General features: G+C 57.3%; 1 protein-coding gene across 9 annotated transcripts in view; it reads left to right on the forward strand.

Moving 5' to 3' along the window:
• srcin1b (SRC kinase signaling inhibitor 1b) overlaps positions 1-13,985 on the forward strand; it is a 71,186-nt gene that overhangs the window by 55,504 nt on the left and 1,697 nt on the right. For 6 of the 9 annotated variants that reach the window (XM_086139684.1, XM_086139685.1, XM_086139691.1 and 3 more), the window contains 16 exons: positions 1,445-1,646; positions 2,650-2,779; positions 2,847-3,018; positions 4,781-5,703; positions 5,773-5,862; positions 6,159-6,199; positions 6,414-6,437; positions 9,451-9,611; positions 9,695-9,870; positions 9,979-10,109; positions 10,179-10,326; positions 10,591-10,894; positions 11,356-11,680; positions 11,774-11,916; positions 11,995-12,144; positions 12,564-13,686. In XM_086139684.1, the coding sequence (XP_085995810.1) occupies positions 1,445-1,646; positions 2,650-2,779; positions 2,847-3,018; positions 4,781-5,703; positions 5,773-5,862; positions 6,159-6,199; positions 6,414-6,437; positions 9,451-9,611; positions 9,695-9,870; positions 9,979-10,109; positions 10,179-10,326; positions 10,591-10,894; positions 11,356-11,680; positions 11,774-11,916; positions 11,995-12,144; positions 12,564-12,737 (3,294 nt within the window). In that variant the 3' untranslated portion in view covers positions 12,738-13,686. Of the gene's footprint in view, positions 1-1,444; positions 1,647-2,649; positions 2,780-2,846; positions 3,019-4,780; positions 5,704-5,772; positions 5,863-6,158; positions 6,200-6,413; positions 6,438-9,450; positions 9,612-9,694; positions 9,871-9,978; positions 10,110-10,178; positions 10,327-10,590; positions 10,895-11,355; positions 11,681-11,773; positions 11,917-11,994; positions 12,145-12,563; positions 13,687-13,985 lie in introns of those variants that run through there. The other 3 variants (XM_086139686.1, XM_086139688.1, XM_086139687.1) reach the window with 3 other exon arrangements.

Genomic DNA, 13,985 nt, shown 5'->3' on the forward strand with positions numbered 1-13,985 from the left:
GGCGACTGAAAAGCTAGAAAACTCTTCTCACACACGAGCGGAAATCCCTGTGTGAGATGACAAAGTCTAGCATTTTGTGTGTGTGTGTGTGTGTGTGTTTGCGTGCAGCTGGTTCTGACATGTGGTTCCCAAAGCCCGCAGACGTGTGAGGCTCACGGCCGGCGGCGGCTGATGGCGTCCGGCGGCGCCGCGGGAGCTCATTACGTTGTTCTTTGGGCCGGAAAATGTCTGTCAGCCAGGACTCATTAAAAAGCGGAGCTTCTGCCGCAGCTCCTGGCTGAGCCCGAACCGGAGGTCGTCCGGCGTTCGTCGTCCGGGGCGACGACGAAGCGGCGGTCATCGGCACGGGAAGGCTCGCTTCGCATCAGTTCCTCTCACGGAAGCGGTGCGGAACGGCGACGCTCATTGTTCCTTCAAACCTAACCAAGCGTTGGTGTTTAAAGGGAAACCGACAAATGTGTTTCACTGAAAAAGGCCTTAAAATGTCACGACTCGTCGCCTCGTATGAAAGGTGTTCTCGCAGGCTGTTCAAGCTGCTTTAAGTAAAGATGGAAACAAACTTTGGTTGATATGCTAACAATCAGTCTTCGGTTGATGCTAACAATGAAACAGTCTTTGGTTGTTAGCATATGAACCCAAGACTGTTTGTTAGCATATCAAGCTAACAGTCTTTGGTCAGTCGGCTTCGGTTGCTAACAGTCACGGTTGCAGTTTGTTAAGTTGATAGAATAACAGCCATCGCTAATGTAGCTGTCTTTGGTTCATATGCTAACAAGGGTTGCTATGGTAGCCGTTTATGTTTGTACTTTTTAAGACCTTAAAACACTTGATAGCCTTAACTTTGACACTTTGTGTTTTATTGTATTTCTTATTCTCCCTCCTTCCTACTATTATCTATTATTGTTATGTTTTGCTCGAAACTCTGGCACGACAATTTCCTCCGGGATAAATAAAGTTCTTATCTTATGTGGTGACAGTCTTCGCTATCGTAGTGGTCTTTACTTAATATGATAACAACCGTTGCTCCGGTAACACACTTTGTTAACTTAAGATAGTAACAATAGTTAAGTGTAGCGGTTGCCATGGTGACAGTCTTTGATAATACAGTACGTCATTGTTGTCGTAGACGTCTGAAGTTGATACGCTAACAACCAAAGCTATGGTAACAGTCTTAAGTTAATATGCTAGCAATCAGTCGTCGTATGACAACAATTATGATTGTCAATATGCTAAGAATGTTTGTGACCCGAGTGTCTGTAAGGCTCTGATTTTACCTCCCGTGCGATCATCGTCCTCCTGGAGCGTCCAACCCTGAGGGAGGACGTGACGGCGGCTCCGTCGCAGCGTTTCCCTCGCCGCCGCCGCCTCCTCCACTGCCGCCGTTCCGTCTTTGTCGCCGAGCGTCCATTTCCTCTGCCGTCCTCACCCGCCTTTCCTCCCGCAGACCCGAACGCCACGCGTGACCCGCCTCAGCCCGCCGCAGCCGGCGCTCGCCGACCAGGCCAGCAGGGTTTCCTTCGCCTCGGCCGAGCACCTGGAGACCATGTCGGAGCCGGACGTCCCCGTCGGCTTCAACCGCATGAACCGCCTCCGCCAGAGCCTGCCGCTGGCCCGCTCCTCCAGCCAGGCCAAGCTGAGGGCGCCAGGTCAGGCCGCAGAGTGCCACGCCAAATACATCCCATAATACACACCCCGCTCCGTTTGGAACGGGGTTTAAAAAGGGAAAGCTAACGCTAGAAGGTTAAGGAATTGGATGTCAGAGCCTTTTATTGCGTCCGTTTTTTTTTTTTCATTCGGAATCCGAACTAGACGTCCAGCGACTCACCTCGCTGTGGTGAACCTCCTCCGAGGTGGTGAACCTCCTCCGAGGTCTTCACCGGAGGTCCGTGGGTCCCGGGAGGCAGCGAGGGATCTCCCGGTGGAAAATCCCGGCCTCGGCTTCCCCCATTAAGCAGCCGCCACCTTCGATTAGCGTCGCAGCCAGGACGTGGGAGGCGGAAAACTTCCCCGTTTTCAATGCTAATTAGCGGCTAATTAGCGGTGAGAAAACATCGGCGGTGAAGCGCCGACCCCTGACCCCTCCGTCAGACACCCGGCTCTGTCGCCACGGCAACGGGCCCAGGTCTCAGCGCTCCCGCGGCCGCTCCACCCGGGTCCAGCCATCCGTGGGTGTATTTTCCCCCCGGGTTTCACAGCTACGCTATCGGTGACTCACCGGAACCCAGGATTCCCAGTGTGTGTGTGTGTGTGTGTGTGTGTGTGTGTGTGTGTGTGTGTGTGTGTGTGTGAGTCTCCAATCCAGCAAACCCGTCGAAGCGCACCTGTCCCGCCGAGGGCCAGAACCTTCACGTCCCCGATGGGGAAGAAGGTGGAGATGATGAAGATGGACAGACTTTTATCCCGGCGCGTCGCTCGAGCGGATGTTTGTTGTCGGGGGTCGGGGTTTAGCGGGGTCGGGTCGGGCGGAGGCCCGGCGGCTCCTCCCTCGCTGAACTCAAACCCACACTTTGAGGTGAAACTTCCTCTCTGTGTTCATCCTCGACTTCACACCCCCTCCTCCTCCTCCTCCTCCTCCTCCTTTTCCTCCCCCTTCCTCCTCCACCGCTGCCGGGGTTCTCCCTCATCGTTCCTCCCCATCCATAAATGCAGGGATCTTGTTCCTCCAGCTCGGCGAGGAGACGCGGCGGGTTCACCTGACCCACGAGCTGACCAGCCTGGACACGCTGAGGGCGCTCATCGTGCACATGTTCCCCCAGAGGCTCACCATGGCCATGCTCAGGTAGGCGACGCCCGGACGGACTCGCCTGTAGCGGCGGCGTGTTAACGCGCTTCGCCGCCGCCGCCAGGTCGCCCAGCACGGCGCTGCTGATCAAGGACGAGACGCGCAACGTCTTCTATGAGCTGGAGGATCCGCGGGACGTCCAGGACCGCTGCGTGATCAAGATCTACTGCAAGGAGCCCGTCTACGGCACCTACCCTGGACCTCACAACCCACACCTGGCCAACGGGGACCTGCGGGTGAGCACACACCTGTGTGTGAGTGTGTGTGTGAGTGTGTGTGTGTGTGTGTGTGTGTGTGTGTGTGTGTGTGTGTGTGTGTGTGAAGGCTGTTTCAAGAAAGATGGGAATGCATTTGTAACTGGATTTGAATGAGTCCTTATTTAACATTAAGGAGTAGTTACATTTATTTTACATTACATTTATACTGTTTAAGGGCAGCCGTTATGCTGAACGTCCTCCAATTTTGTATCTCACCAACTTCTCCGGTGTTTTTCCATGATTGTCTCCGGGCTCGCTCGTCTTTAAACCTCTTTAAACCTCTTTAAACGTATTTAAACGCCACTTCACGGACGGCGGCGTCCACGACGCGTCTGTGCGTTAAGACTCCATCTTTTTCTTCCAGCGTCATTCGAACACTCAACCGCAGAGATTTCAGGTCATTCTTGTAAATATACTCATTTTCAAAGCGGGGTAATGTACACACACACACACACACACACACACACACACACACACCTGCTGACTCACACTCGCCGTGGCGATGACGACGCCTTCTGTTTCCAAGTACGCGTCCACGTTACGTCACGTCCCCCGAGCCAGGCTTGTTTTTATCCGGTCGGCGAGGAGCGGGGGGGTCCAGGGAGGTCATGTGACTCGGTGGAGCGACGCCAGCCCTTCACGGTCAGACGGCGATGGCGTCCGGAGTGTGAGCGCCGCAGAGGAGAGGCTTTGAAAGGCGGTTAGGAGGGAACAACACACTCCGGGGGACGGGAGCTGACTGAAGATCACACACACACACAGAAACAGATCCGGTCACACACACACACACACACACACACACACACCTTGAAGCTGCTTTCCAGGCCTGTTTATCTGGGGATTTTAATTTTTCTTCCAGTTAAATCACGCAGATGAACGGACGACCCCCGATTGTCGTGTTTATCTGCGTATTCGTCGTCACTCGGGTCGCCGGCCTGTTCCTCCACCTCCGCTCGCTCTGGCGTTCCTCTCCTCCGTCGTCTGCTGACAAAACAAAGACGGCGTCCTGCCGATTAGCCGACCCACGGATGCGCGCGTGTCGAAGGGTTCCCGGCGTCTAATTACAGCCCGAGAACGGAAACGGAGCAGCTCTTTACGCCGTAAAATAACCGGATGGAAACACGCGGAAAGACGTTTTCTCCTCTGCTGTTTGTGGAGCTCGACCGGGGGGTCGGCAACCGTTTCATTAAAATGTGTTTTATTCCAGTTTGTTCATTTTTAAAATGTCATTTCAAATGGGAAGAGGATGGCGATCTCGTAACTTTTAAGTAAAACGTGTTTGGATATTTTCGGCGCCAGTAAAAAGTCGACAGCGCAGAGAGAGGACGGCATTTCTGGTTCGCTGCCGGCGGATCGTTTAAGTTTGGCTTATTTTTCACAAATAGAAGAAGGACTCAAATAGACACTGAGTATTTCAAAGTAACCTTCAAGCCAACGTCTTTTTTTAGGAGTTCAACATGTTTTGTTTTGTGCAGAAATGCCATTTTGTTTTCTCTTCGGTTGCTCTTTGATTTAAAAAAAAAAGAAGAAAAAAGCAACACATTTTTCGTTTATTTGTAGCATAAAGGCAAAAAAGACGTTATATGTTAGTTGGTTTTACATCTCCAAGGGGGGGGGGGGGGGGTGTCTCTTTGAGCGAAGGTTGCCGACCGCCGGTCTAGACGCTCCGACTTCCTGTTGACGAGGTCGCCCTGTGTGTGTGTGTGTGTGTGTGTGTGTCCTGTGTCTGCCGGTCCTCCAGCGGGAGATGGTCTACGCCCCGCAGGACTCCCCTCCGAACCGCCGTCTCAGCAACCCTCCCATGTCTTCCCAGCACTCCTCCTCCTCCTCGGCGTCGCCCCCCCAGGGCTCGCCGTCCCGCGCCCGCCTCCTGTACGGCGGCGGCGGCGGCGGCGGCCGTCCCTCCTCGTACGCCGGGCCGCCCCACCACACCCACTCCCTGCCCCACCCCCAGTCCCACCACTCGTCCTCCCCCCACCAGCAGCCCCACCACGCCGCGCCGCCCTTCTGCGCCTCCTCCTCCGCCATCTTGGAGCGCCGCGACGTCAAGCCGGACGACGAGGCGGGCGGGTCCCGCAGCGTGGTGCTGCTGCGCGGGGACGAACGCGGCGGCGGGGGGATCTACGCCGACCCCTACGCCCTGGGCCCCGAGGCCAGCCGCCTCAGCCTGGCCGGGGGGCCGCACTCCCCCCTGCCCGCCAGGGCCGATCCCTACGGCTCTTTGTACCGCCGCGGCGGCGGCGGCGGGGGCGGCGGCGGCGGCGGCGGGGCGGGATCCGTGCGCTCCCTGACCTCCTATTCGGCCGCCGCCCTGCAAGGAGAGCTGATGGAAACCGGCGCCCTCTACAGGCCGGGAGGCCCGCTGTACAACGACGCCTACGCCGCCTCCATGTTGGCCATGGGGCTGCGGGTGCCGCCGCCGTCCTCCCCGCAGAAGATCCCCGACATGCGGGACCCCTTCGGGGGGACCCTGCCCGCACGGGGCTCCCCCGCCCGCCAGAGCCTGCGCAGGGACTCGGCGTCCTCCTCCGTGTTCGGGGACAGTCCCAAGACCCGGGGCCAGGGGCCGGCCTCCGAGCAGCTCTGCCTCATGGCCGGACCCGGAGACGGAGGCGGCGCCGGGGGATTCGGTTCCCCCCTGCTGGGGAGCGAGACCGAGACCAGGTAGGACCGCCGGCGCTCGCCGCTCCGGGGGCGGAGCCTCGCCAAAGTGAACACGGCTCTGGTCCGCAGGGAGAGGATGGAGGCCATGGAGAAGCAGATCGCCAGCCTGACCGGACTTCTGCAGAGGGTTCTGAGCAGGGCGCCGGAGGCAGAGAGCCCGTAAGACACACACACACACACACACACACACACACACACACACACACACACACACACACACACACTCGGTGAAAGTGAGATGGTGATCCAAAGAGACATGCATGAAAGAATCCACCAGAATTACTAAGAATTCTCCTTAAACTTGCTAAAAAAACATGAAATCCTGAAGAACCCGACAGATCGGGTGACTTTCCACCTTCTAGTCGTCTCCCTCGTACGTGCACATGCCGTGCACGCTCAGCTAATGCACCGCGTTAGCACGCCGTCGGTAAAGTGGCGTCTCCCGTCTCACCCAGGGAGAAGATGGAGTCGGCCAGCGACTGCTCAGGGACCGACAGTAAGTGTACCGTCATGGCTCCGCCACCGGTGGCCTCCTCTTCTTCTTCTTCTTCTTCTTCTTCTTCTTCCTCTTCTTCTTCTTCTTCTTCTTCTTCTTCTTCTTCTTCTTCTTCTTCTTCTCCTTCTCCTTCTTCTCTGCTCAATTCTGAAGGTGTGACTGTGACGCTGCTCTGCTGCTGTGTGTAACCGCTCACTCATGCTTCTTGTTTTAGCTGGACGTGCTAAAAAAAAGAAAGGTAGCTATGTGTGTGTGTGTGTGTGTGTGTGTGTGTGCGTCCTGTGTTCACAGCCTCTTCAGAGTGTGTGTGTGTGTTTTCAAAAACCAACCCCTCCCCCATCCTGTTTGCGACTGTCACTTAAACCACCTCTGAGTTGCATGACGTCGCCGACAGAATAAAAATAATCTCAAACATGAACGTCTCTCTGCAACCTGATCATTAGTGGTGATGTCGGTTTGGAGAAGAGTTCAAAAAGCTTCCTGGTCTTCAGGGTTCAGGTTAGGTAAGGGGTTCTAAGCAGCTTCACCAAAGTGGTGATCCTCAAAACCGTCGATCTGAAGACCCGCAGGAGATGGACCCATGGGACCTGGACCTCCCTCTTGTTGTCTTGGTGGGGCTTTCCAACATCTCCGCTCCCTGGATGGTCCAACTCTCCGTCGGAGACCTGCGATCGATGCTACTCGGCAGCGACGCCGTTTTCAGTTTGAGCGCTCAGATGGTCTCACGGGACTGTTTTATTCTTCTGATACAAGCAGCTACAACTTCCACGTTCCCCAAAAGCAGGTCCGGCCTGAAGGTCCATCTGCTCGTTTGTGGTTTGCATCTCTTCTCCGTCTCGCAGGACTAAAGTAGGGGCTCCAGGATCTCGGGGCAGGGCTTCCTTCATCTGGTCTCTTTCTGGTTCTGGTCTCCATCTTCTCGCTCCGTCCACACCTCAGCTGCTTCTTCTCGATTACTTGATCATCGCGGGACCAAACGGGTGAAATAAGGAGCGTCAAACGTCTTCTTCTTGACCGACATCATCTCCATCAACACCAGCTTTTCTAGTCTCCTACTTACTGTCAGGCTCCTGATGGTAGCCTGACCATCCAGGTCTGGAGAACCTGCTCCCGGAGAAGAACTCAGCCTTCCTCCATGGCTTCTTGCAAATCAGCCATTGGAGATGCTCCGTCCATCCAGAGGTTCATCCACCTCCTGGCTCCCAACGAACCCCTGAAAGAAAGCAGTTCTTCCACCTTTTCTGCGGCGTCGTTCCCGGTGACTCAGCGTTTTGAGGTTCTCCAGGATGTCTCTAAAAGAGGGCGTCAGAAGAAACAGACTGGGCAGAAGCCCAAAGAGAAAGGGACACTTCACTTCGGCGCCGGAGGCTGTAAATCTCAGCGTGGCTGATAAAGCGAGCTGCACAACAAAAGCACTTTGGGGATATTTATTAGGCTTTGAGCGGCGCGTCGGGCTCGTGTTGGACCGTCGCCGCAGGACAGATTTATGAACGGATGCGTTAGAACCTCCATGGAACAATACGCCGCCTGGATTTATGGCCCGGCAGTAACGGTGAAGGATCGGTCCGGCGCGGCGTCGGACGAACGGCAGGCGATCGGAAGATAAAGAAAGGCGACGGATCGTGGCGTCCGCTCGCTTATATAACCAACTTTATCCACGCCGAGATCTTTCAGAGGAGATGGGAGTTTTGAGAGCTCCGCGGCGAGGAGATGACCTCCAAACAGCGGGTCCTCGCCGTCGGGCGGGATTTGTCGCCGGTCCTCTCTGTTGCCATGGCAACCCAACATTTAGAAGTGTTCCACCCTTTCCCCAAATGGAGGCCCTTCGCTATGATATGTGTGCAGGAGTACCTTCACCCGTGACGCTACAATGCTATGCTAAATGTAACTTTATGTTAAACTCCATGTTTAATCAGAGGGAAGCTGCTTGCTTGCGGATGACATTGTGATCTGCAGTGAGAGCAGAGAACAGGTTGAGGAACATCTAGAGAGGTGGAGGTATGCTCTGGAAAGGAGAGGAATGAAGGTTAGTCGCAGCAAGACAGAGTATATGAGAGGAACTCGGGTGGAGCGGTGAGGCTACAGGGAGTGGAGATCAAGAAGCTGGAGGATTTCAGGTACTTGGGGTCAACAGTCCAGAGCGTAGGAGAGTGTGGAGAAGAGGTGAAGAGACGGTCCAAGCAGGTTGGAATGAGTGTAGAAAAATGTCAGGGGTACCAAGAGATAGAAGAACATCAGCCAGAATAAAAGGAAAGGTGTACAAGACAGTGGTGAGACCAGAGATGATGTTTGGACTAGAAATTGTTCCAATGACCGAAAGACAGCAGGCAGAACTAGAGGTTGCAGAGATGAAGATGTTGAGGTTCTCTTTGGGAGTGACCAGGATGGAGAGGATCAGGAAGGAGTCCATCAGAGGGACAGCACATGTTAGATGTTTTGGAGAGAAGGTCAGAGAAGCCAGACTGAGATGGTTGGGTCATGGACAGAGGAGGGATAGAGAATATATTGGTAGACAGATGCTGGAATTGGAGGTCTGGAGGAAGACCAAAGAGAAGATTTATGGACGTCGTGAGAGAAGATATGAAGGTAGTTGGTGTGAGAGAGGAGGATCCAGAGAAGAGGGTGAGATGGAGAAGGTGGACTGGCTGTGGCGACACCTGAAGGGAAAAGCCGAAAGAAGAAGAAGAAGAAGAAGCTGCTCCTCTTTAAAACCATCAAACCGGCCCCGACCGGATTTGAACCACTCTTGTGACGCCTCGTCCGACCCGTGAAACTCCAAGCCTCTGCTCCGACGTCCGGGTTCCTCAGTGCATCTCGGAGGTCGAGGTCCGCGGGCCAGATGTTCCTCACGCGGCCCTGGAGTCGGTCGTAGTGTCCTGGACTCGCCTTCCGACGCAACTCTGAACCTCCCCGTTCCCTCCCTTTGTCCTGTTCTGCATGAACGTCCTCAGAACTCAGAACCCTCTCGCCCGCCAATCCAACCTTGTGTCCTGTCCATGGTTGTCCGGTCAGTGTTGGACTGTAGCCCCTCCCCCCGGCCGGCCGGCGGAACTCGTCTCCCAACTCTGTCGGATCTCGGAAATCAGAACCGTAAGAACTTCTGATTTCTAAGAATGGCGGCACATTTCCAGGAGACCTTCGGAGAACCCGCGAGGTCCGTGATGCCGACGGCGTTCGGAGACGACGTCCGCTCGCCCTCCTCTTCCTCCTCCGCCCGCCTTCCTCACTGACCCAAAATGTCCGATGTTCAGCTCTGACCCCGTCGGCCCCCCTGGCGCTGATGCCGCCGCCGCCGTCGGGCGCCAACCAGCCGGTGACGGTCTCGCGCCTGCAGATGCAGCTCCACCTCCAGGGCCTGCAGCAGAACACCAACGCCCTGCGCAAGCAGCTGTCGCAGCTCCGCAACATGCAGGTGCGTGAAGGTCCGCCGCGCCGCCTCCGACCTCCGACCTCCGACCCCGCCGGACAGTAACCTTTGACCCCGGCCCGCCGCAGCTGGAGAACCAGGACTCGGTGCTGACCCTGCTGAGACAGACCGAGTCGGAGCTGAGCCTCATGATGCTGGACGCCATGCGGACCCAGGAGGACCCTCTGCAGAGACAGCGCCTCCTGGTGGAGGAGGAGAGGCTGAAGTACCTGAACCAGGAGGAGCTGCTGATCCAGCAGCTGCAGTGAGTTCAAAATATCCGACTCCTGTCTGTGGACCCCGAGGGTCCCCGGGAGGTCGCGAGATCTTCGGAGACCTCGGGACGTCCTGATGTCGCGTTCCTCCTCGGCAGCGACCTGGAGAAGTCGGTGGAGGAGCTGCAGAGGAACTCCTCCGTCAACCACGGCCTGGTGACGGAGCAGGACGTGGAGCAGAAGAGCAAGGAGCTGAGGATGCTGGGCGAGACGCTGACGGAGCTGAAGAGTAAGTCCGCCTTCCCGCGCCGCCTCCGGGTTCACGTCCTCCTGCTCCATCTTCTCGTCCTCCCCGCAGACCAGTTCCCCAGCCTGCAGAGCAAGATGCGGGTGGTGCTGAGGGTGGAGGTGGAGGCGGTGAAGTTCCTGAAGGAGGAGCCTCACCGGCTGGACGCCCTGCTGAAGCGCTGCAACACCATGAGTGACGCCCTCAGCTCGCTGCGCAGGTACAGGCGCCGCTCCCCTCCGACCGCCGCCTCCGATCGATCGGTTCTCGTCGCGGAGAACGCGCCGTCGCAAAACGCCAACCGCTCGAATCCCGGATGTCTTCCGCGCCTGTTTCCGATCCGCCGTCTTCAATGATCGTAATTGGAAAAAGCCCCGGCGCCGAAGCGATCGATCGACTCGCCGAAAGCGGTATTGATGAGATGTTTGCAGTTGGTTGTTTCTAACCCGGCCAGGGACTCCCTGGTGTCCTGTGTGTATTGTAGTCTTCTGTCTCCCTCCTACGTGTGCAGACAAGTGGCGGAGGGTTCCTGGAAGAGCCCCGAGGACGTCTCCCAGAAGAGGTCCGAGGACGCCGACGTCCTCGACGGCCCGCCGCTCGGCCTCGCCGACCTCGGCTCCGGCGGCGGCCTCGCCAACTGGATGTCCGCGTCCGCCGTCGCCGCCGACGCCGACGCCTCCGGCCCCGAGCAGGACGTCCCCCCCGCCATGAGCTTCAGGAACCGGGTCCTGGACGAGCTGCCCGGACGGCGCCCCGCCGACAAGACGGTGTCGGCCGAAGTCAGACTGGTTAGGAAACTTTTTGGGAAAGTCTTTTGTCACAACGGCGTAAGAGTTATAAGGTCAAAATGATTATGAATATAAATAGAGGCGGTTGGATGACAGAAAATGGCAGGTCAATCACGAATGGAGAGGAACAGTAAGGGTGAAAAATAGACGACCAGAACTAAACGACAAGAGGAAAATAAATCAACAAATCTGAGCCTTTATCAGGAGTAGGGGCGAGGAAGAGGGGAGTCACATGACCGGATCCAACCAATACGTGCGTTGGTGTCGGGGGAAAACCGTCGATTCTCCGTCGTAGCGTATTTGCCCGGCAGAACGCGCCGAGGGAAAACTCCTCCCGTCTGCTCAGCGAACGAAAGCGTGTTGATTTGGGATCGTCCTTTTCGACGCGCCTCCGGGAGGCGCCGGCGCCGCCCGCCAGGCGTCCGTCCTCTCGCCGCAGACGCCTCTTTGTGGTCCCGCAGGCGGCGGAGCGCGACTGGGAGGAGAAGCGCGCCAGCCTCACCCAGTTCAGCGCCCAGGACATCAACCGCCTGCTGGAGGAGACGCAGGCCGAGCTGATGAAGGCCATCCCCGACCTGGACTTCGCCGCCAGGCACATCAACAAGCCCGCGGTGCCTCCCAAGCCGCAGGTCACCATCCCCATCAACTCCGCCGCGGCGACAGGCTCCGCCCCCCCGCCCGCCGCCGCCGCCTTGCATGGTGGCGCGGACCAGCTGCCCGGGAAGGTGCAGCTGGCGGCGCAGAAGCTGAACAGCATGGAGGGCGGCGGCTCGCACCGAGGATCCGGTGAGCTCTACGACCGTACACCCTCCTCACGAAGCCCTGCGGGACACACACCTGACTCCGTGTGTGTGTGTGTGTGTGTGTGTGTGTCCACAGTGGACCTCGGCTTGGCCCGGTATCGCACCGAAAAGCCCTCCAAGTCTCCGCCTCCGCCGCCGCCTCGCAGGAGCTTCCCGTCGGCCCACGGCCTCGCCGCCAACCGACCCGGCGAGGCGTCGCTCTCCAACAAGGCGCTGAAGGTCACGCTCTCCGCCCCCCCGGTCCTCAGCGTCCCGCCCAAAACCGCGAGATCTAACATCTCCGTCGTGTGTTTAAAGACGGAGGAGGACGGCGAGCTGCCCAAGCCTCTGGTGAAACTGCGGCGCACGCCCTCGGACAACCCCAGACCCGCCTCCACGCCGCCGGTCATCAGCGCCTCGGCGGCGCAGGACGAGGACGACGAGGAGAAGACGGGCGCCGAGCTGGAGGTGAGGAACCCTCCGGCGCTCGTGAAGGTTCAGAGAAAAGTACGACCATGAGATGACAGGCGCCGGCCCGTGCACTGTTTGTAAACCTCAAGGCTCCACGTGGCGTGATCAGAAAAATACCAACAGGGAGGCGGAGCCGCCATCTTTGTTTGTTTGCTCACCAAATGACAGGAAGCACAGATGAATACACACATGTGGGATTCATTTTTAAAAGATCTCACACTCACGTGTAAAATATAAAATGCGGATTGACATTAAAATTATATAAAAATATAAAATGCGGTGGACATTTTTCTGCTGAAGGAAATGTATTGATCGGTGGTTGGATCGACGGGGTCAGATGACCGGTGTGGTCCAATCAGGAAAGAGCAGAAACCTGTCCTCAGACGGCGGCGGTGTGTGTGTTCCGGTCTCCACAGAGCGGCGGCGGCTCCCCGGGTCCGGCCGGCGGCTCCCCGGGTCCGGCCCGGGGCCCCACGGTGGCGGCCAGGCTGAAGCACCTGCAGCAGGGCAGCCTGGAGAGGCCCAAGACCCGCAAGCAGAGGGAGGACTTCCCCAAGATCCAGGGCCAGCAGCAGGTATTCCACTTCTAAAGCCCGGGGCCTGTGGGGGGACCTTCTCTTCCTCCTCCTGGAACCCGGAGGAACCCGGAGGAACCCCACATTTCCGCCAACCTGACTCCGAACCCCGGTTCCAACCGCCTCTCCGTGTTCTGACCTTCTCTGAGTCTCCAGGATCTAAAAGTAGCGAGTAGCAACTTCTTCTGTCGTACCAGTTTGTGGATTTTTTTTTTGGAGCTCCGGCCCCTCCCTAAGCCCCGCCCCCTTCTCGCCGCCATCTTCACACATCGGGCCCCCCCAAAAAAAAGATGCCCGGGGAACGTAAGGGTGTGTGGAAGCAAACCGAAGCACGGCGATCAATAAATCAATCGATCAACCTGATTATCCACCTCAGGGCTCAGCGTGCAGCGCCGCCTGCCGGAGGGATCTCCTCCTCCTCCTCCTCCTCCTCCTGGAGATGATGTTCTCACATTTAGATGTTCAGACGTTCTGAATTTTCCCTCCAGAGGTTCTAGGTAGGACCTGCAAACATCTCCAGGTCGGAGGAGGATCCAGCGGCCTGGAGGAGGAGGAGGTGTGAGCGCCAGAGGACACCTTGTCCACGCCACTTCCTGCCGATGTTCACCAAACATCAGCACACGCACCTCAAGGGGGGATGCTAATGCTAGCGGCTAGCTAGCTTCAATCACAGCAGGGGGCGGAGGGACGAAGGAAACAGGAAGTGATGCGACCGACCGCCGGGTTTAAACGTCCCGCCGAGGCCGGCCGTCAATCACCGGGAAGCGGGCGCACTTCCTGTGTGAGGAGGAAGGAGCAGGGCGTGAAGGGGCGGAGCTTGTTGTGATGTCACATCAGAGGGAGGAGCCTTGATCCTCCTTCCTCTCCTCTCACCTCCTTTGTCTCCTCACCTCCTCCTCTCCTTGCCTCCTATCTCCTCATGACCTCCTGATGCTCCTCTCCAGTGTCCTCCTGTCTTCGTCCTCTTCCTCCTCCAGCTGAGGCAGTGAGAGACGAGGAGGTGGGAGGACTGGCCCTTTCCATCCATCCATCCATCTATCCCTCCGTCCCTCCATCCATCCATCCATCCCTCCATCCATCCGTCCATCCATCCATCCATCCCTCCATCCATCCGTCCATCCATCCGTCCGTCCATCCATCCATCCATCCATCCATCCCTCCGTCCCTCCATCCATCCATCCATCCATCCATCCATCCCTCCATCCATCCGTCCATCCATCCATCCGTCCGTCCATCCATCCATCCCTCCATCCATCCATCCAT

Source organism: Fistularia commersonii, chromosome 32, assembly GCF_037954325.1.
Source record: "Fistularia commersonii isolate RoL2024-O1a breed Wild chromosome 32, RoL_Fcom_v1.0, whole genome shotgun sequence".
Classification (NCBI taxonomy): Eukaryota; Metazoa; Chordata; class Actinopteri; order Syngnathiformes; family Fistulariidae; genus Fistularia; species Fistularia commersonii.